Raw genomic sequence first — 5058 nt, forward strand, 5'->3', positions numbered from 1 at the left:
GTTGCATATATAAATTCTCAGAAAGAGACAGTGAGCCTGAACATCGCCATCATCTGAGGGACTTAACTCTGAGGCACAATGTCGGACTTTGATTTAGATGACTGGTGAGCGAAGAACATTTTCTACACAACGTGTCTGTAAACGGAAAGGCTGTGATGTATATTAATATGTGAAATTTAATGTTGTGGTTGAAGATTTTATTATTTTTTTAAATGCCTGGTAGATTTTTTGGTCTTGCTCCAGGATATCCATTGATTAGCTTCTCCTTTAGCATTTTGCTATTTTGATTGGTTCGTTACCCACCTGCGGTCTTAATAGTTGGGGTCCACTGGGACCCCGCGAGCTTTTTACTCTGGTCGCATTGACCCCGCGTACGCTTTTACGAGGTGTGTCTGTGTGTGTGTGTGTGTGGGGGGGGGGGGGTAGGTAGGTGTGTGTGTGTGTGTGTGTGGTTTTGAGAACTGGGGCTCTAACGTGACAACCTCCCACTTCCCCCACTAACAGACCGGGGCACTGAGTGTTACGCCGAGACCGCGCGTGAAGGTTACATTTTAAAGTGACAGTTTCTTGCGGGTTTCATGATTTTCTGGAGAAAATTTGCTGTTGCTTTTACAGTTCTCGTTCTCTGAGCTGAAAGCTGCAGGTAACAAGTGCAGTGAGAATATAATCACACCTCATATACAGTTACCACGGTAACCATGAAGTTAATTAGATGACACGCCGCAGTGGTCTAACCACTCTCTAAATGAGTGGACTGTGTTTTATTAGCTGTTCTTATAGAATGCCGTGTTTGCTTTATTCCCTCCAGAACGTTGAAATAAAATCATTTTAAACTCAAGTGTTTACAGATTTCTGAACGTTTTTTTTGTTTTTTTTTTATCGTATTATTAAAAACCGTTTTCTCATTTACGGTTTTTGATAATATAACAATACCGAGCTGAGGTAAAATGCTTCACTAACATTTTTTTTTTAATTTTGCCATTAGCTCACCTGACAACAGACGTCCCCCGAGTGACACAGAGGTAAGATTTATCATTCAGGATAACTGTCATACATTGTAGCTGAGTTATATTAATGTTTTGATGTAAAAGTTTTATCAGTTTCATTATTTGTTGAAAAAAACCTTGAATCTAAAGGATGACTCATTCTTTAGTGAATTATCTAATCAATGATTGGAGAGGGTTTGCATATTAAAAACAGCCTTAGCTTACTTTCTTCATGCTAATGCTACCACTGCATGAAGCTGCTTGAAGGTTTATTGGTCTTTACTCTAACATAGGTCACCTTTAATAAATGAATAATTAATCATTTATTTTCACCAGTTTACTAACTCTATTACATACCAAAGGCATTTAGCGACATGTCAAACCGTTGCCTTTCAGGAAAGACGAAGCATTATTCAGTCAGCTGTCAAGTTTTATGAAAAACACCCCGAAAACTCCCGGCACATTCAAATTCAGTAAAACCCTCAAATTGGCACCAGGTGTACTTTCTTCTCACCATGCAGTTATGAGGCTGATGATGTGCCGTATAAACACTGGACCTGTAAAATAATACCAAGAGGTGTAGCGACCCGCAGTGATGTTGCTTGTGGGTTGTTTTTGCTCTCTCCAGCAGGATGTGGAGTGTGACCTGAAGCTCAGCGAAGACCTGAACCTGATGGTCACCCGCAACAGGACGACCATGAAGAGAGTAGCCAACCTGGTGCTGGCCGTCAACAAGCTGAACAAGTCCCTGTCTCTGTGTGGCAGAGACCTCAGCGATGTGGCGCTCTGCGGCGCCATCATGGACTGCATGGTGGAAGGTTGGTAGTGAAATGCGCCATCGGGGGAATAAAAATAAAGTTCCTGGTATTTTCGACAAAAATTGGGCCTGTCTTTGGAAGAAAAACACTAATCCTGAGTTTTCATGCGTCCTTTTCCTGAGATATCTAGTAGGGATGCAATGATTCACTTTTTTCACTTCCGATACCGATATCTAAGGTTTAGTATCGGACGAAGCCGATCTGATACAGAAAAAAAAGGCTGAATTGACCTAAAATGTTTTTTTTTTGTTTTTATTTTGAAACACAGAAATGTGCAGAACTGAAATTTTATTTGGTAACTCTGCACCAATATTGTCACAATCTTGGTCAAACATGTAAACACAACAAATGTTCATTTGTTCAGTCAGTTTTATAGAGTAGAACAGCCGATGTAAAATAAATAATAAAGCAACTGAAACTGATCAGATCAGTAGGTTGACTATTTTTGGTCAAACAACAAACTTTCTTTCAAATGACTCAGAAAGTGCAATTATGAATTTTAAATATAATGTAAAATAAGTAATGCAGCAAAACATAGAATTAGACTGACTAGATCTGCCCTTCTGAATCGGACACATTGTCACAAATATTCTTTTTTTTTCAATATCTGGACTAGTCGAGACATTAATATTGGATTAATATTCCTAATATTTAACACTGCATTTATCTAAGATTTTTATGGTCAATAGGACATTTACCTCTGTGGAAAAAAAAAATCTGATCTGTGTCAACACTTTCAAAATCTGTCCCTAAAGTCTTTTTTTTTTTGTTGAAAGATCTTGTCGTCTTTCTCTCCACAGAAACCGTTTTCCAGGAGGCATGGAACTCCTTCTCAGGGAAGCCGCTGTTCCAGCGGTGCAGCAGTGTGTGTGAGGTCACGGTGAGCGACGAGCGCCAAAAAGATTTAATCTTGACAACAAGAGAGATGAAGCTGCAGGCCATCACCCTGAAAGCCGGAAACTGTGATCGCGAAGGTGACAGAAGAATGCAGGAAGTAGCATTTTGGTTTTTACAGATTGATAAACACAGTAAAAAAAAAAAAAAACATAAAAAATGATGGTAAAAGTGCTGCATTTACTCCTGGTACTTTAATTATTCCATATTTCCGTAAGTTGCTATTTTCCACCAAAATTCTACACCCATCGTCCCAAAAAGGCAAAGAAAACTTTCTTTCTTTTTTTTTTTTATTTTTACATTTTTGCTTTTAATTTTTTAAATAAAGGTCTCAGCTTAACACATTGGGTAAAAAGTAAAGCCCAAATGTTGCGTATGGTGACTTTCTTATAGGTCAGATGATTTTCTTTCCATCACCAAATGCAGACAGAAAAGTGTTTTATTCGTAATGTTCAGAATTGCACATTTTTTTCTAATTCAAATAAAAGGGAAAAAAACAGGAAGAAAAATATGGACTCATGAACCAAAAAAGTTCTTCTGACCTGAAAATGACAGGGTGATCCCATAACCTTTTGATTCTATTTTTGCCAGTGACGTATGAATGTGGGATGATGCTGGAAGTTTACTGTAATATAACCTTCAGTTTGTTTTCCTCACTCAGTGAACTTTAAGATGTGCCACTACAGTCCGCCCTCCAGCATCAATTCTTTGACGGTTCTGTTATCCGTCTCTAAGAACCTGCACATTTCTTGCTCCATGGAAGATGGGAAAGTTTCGCTGATATTGGAGGTAAACACAAAATCATACAACAGCCATATTTTTATCCCTGAAAGGATTTTTTTTAACTCTTACAGTATAGTTCTGGCTTTGATTTTGCTGTATTTAAATGTGCACTTTTTTAAAATATGTTTTTAGGGACTGGTTCACTTTTATGCAATTACTTTTGGCAGATTTCAGCTTAAAGGAACATTTTAGGGTAAATAGAATCAACGTTCAACATGTGGACAGTGGCACTGTGGGATAAGAAGGGGGCCATGGCTCCTGCTTAAAATATGCTGAGTCATAATAATGTCATAGAAAAGCATATAGTCATCTTCTTCAAAGACATAAATGTAAACTCATATAAATAAGAAAATACAAATTAAAAATAAATAAATAAAATTATATAATTTTTTTTTTGCTGTGCTCCCCTAAAATGTTTGGCCACTCCAATAAAATTTTTCTGATGTGATTAGGATTTGATTATAATGCCAATATTCATTTCTTAATAAATAACAGTCATTTTATATTGATTTGTCTTTTGAGAGATTCCTATCTTGTTTTGCATCAGGAAAGGAAAGTTATTAGCTAAGTAAAAATAATTTAAAATCTAAATCAGGCAGACTTGTGAAGAATTTTGGACTTAGCTGCGCGCACACTAAAGAATCAGAGCATTCCCTTTGCTCAACTTGTTCATTGTTCTTGATATTGACTCATCAGCCTGGGGGTAAATTATTACAGTGGTGAACAATATAAATGTGTACAATTACTTTATTCCAGCGTCTCTGTCCTCTGTGTCTGTTAGCAATACAGCCAGGAGTCTCTGAATGAGATCAACCAGGATGACGGCTTGGACCGCTTTCTCTTCTTCAAGACGACCCCCCCCGGTGGCTCCCTGGTCAGCTTCGAGTCGGTGAAGTTCCGCGGCTGGTTCATCAGCACTTCCTCTGTGGACGTCGACCCCTCGGTGGAGATGTGCCAGGCGGACACCTCCTTCAGGGTCACCTGCTTCAACGTCAAGCACCAGGAGAAGAAATAGAAATTTAAGCTGTTTGTATTTCTTTGCTTCACCACTAGATGGAGCAATAATGTACTTATTTCCTGAGGTTGCGGTAAAGCGCCATTCTGAGTTTTAAGGTATAAAACGAAAATATCTTTTTTCAGGCAACAAAAAATGACTTGTATAATGTTCTCTGTTTTGCTTAGTGGGAAGTAATGTAAGAGGATATTCCTAAAAAATAATTGATGTAATGCTTTTTTTAGCATTTGGTCTAACGTTATGAATGTGTTATATTATCTACTTATTGTGTGACTATGTTAATGTATTTTGTTAAATTTGTAATAATGTAAGAAGTTTATTTTGTATTCAAGTTTATTTTGGAAATGTGTGGATGTATATAACAATAATTATCTATATACAATTCTGAATATTAATTTCATGCTATCAGTTCAGATAAATTACATGGATATATATATACAGTATGTATGTCTGAAATGAATTTTATATAAAAATACACCTTTTTTCTTTTTGAATATTTGCATTTAAAATCTTTCTTCTGTCCTATTTCAAGTTTTGTTAAACCTGTATTTCTATACTCATA

General features: G+C 37.0%; 1 protein-coding gene across 2 annotated transcripts; it reads left to right on the top strand.

Moving 5' to 3' along the window:
* LOC106700093 (interleukin-1 beta) lies at nt 1-5058 on the top strand. 2 transcript variants are annotated; one of them, XM_023338597.1, is made up of 6 exons: nt 1-104; nt 986-1022; nt 1618-1804; nt 2605-2778; nt 3360-3487; nt 4263-5058. In XM_023338597.1, the coding sequence occupies exons 1-6, from the start codon at nt 79-81 to the stop codon at nt 4494-4496; spliced, it is 786 nt and encodes a 261-aa protein (XP_023194365.1). In that variant the 5' UTR covers nt 1-78; the 3' UTR covers nt 4497-5058. The 2 variants fall into 2 exon arrangements, with proteins under 2 accessions (XP_023194365.1, XP_014329594.1); XM_014474108.2 differs by having other exon boundaries at nt 4-104; nt 1615-1804; nt 4263-5056.

Source organism: Xiphophorus maculatus, chromosome 8 (assembly GCF_002775205.1).
Source record: "Xiphophorus maculatus strain JP 163 A chromosome 8, X_maculatus-5.0-male, whole genome shotgun sequence".
In the NCBI taxonomy this organism is placed as follows: Eukaryota; Metazoa; Chordata; class Actinopteri; order Cyprinodontiformes; family Poeciliidae; genus Xiphophorus; species Xiphophorus maculatus.

Bases quoted from the DNA above. Each gene is read 5' to 3' on its own strand.
- LOC106700093 (XM_014474108.2), top strand. From the start codon at position 79: ATGTCGGACTTTGATTTAGATGACTG. The intron at 1,805-2,604 runs GTTGGTAGTGAA...TTCTCTCCACAG, and splicing joins CATGGACTGCATGGTGGAAG to AAACCGTTTTCCAGGAGGCA. The intron at 3,488-4,262 runs GTAAACACAAAA...TGTGTCTGTTAG, and splicing joins AAGTTTCGCTGATATTGGAG to CAATACAGCCAGGAGTCTCT.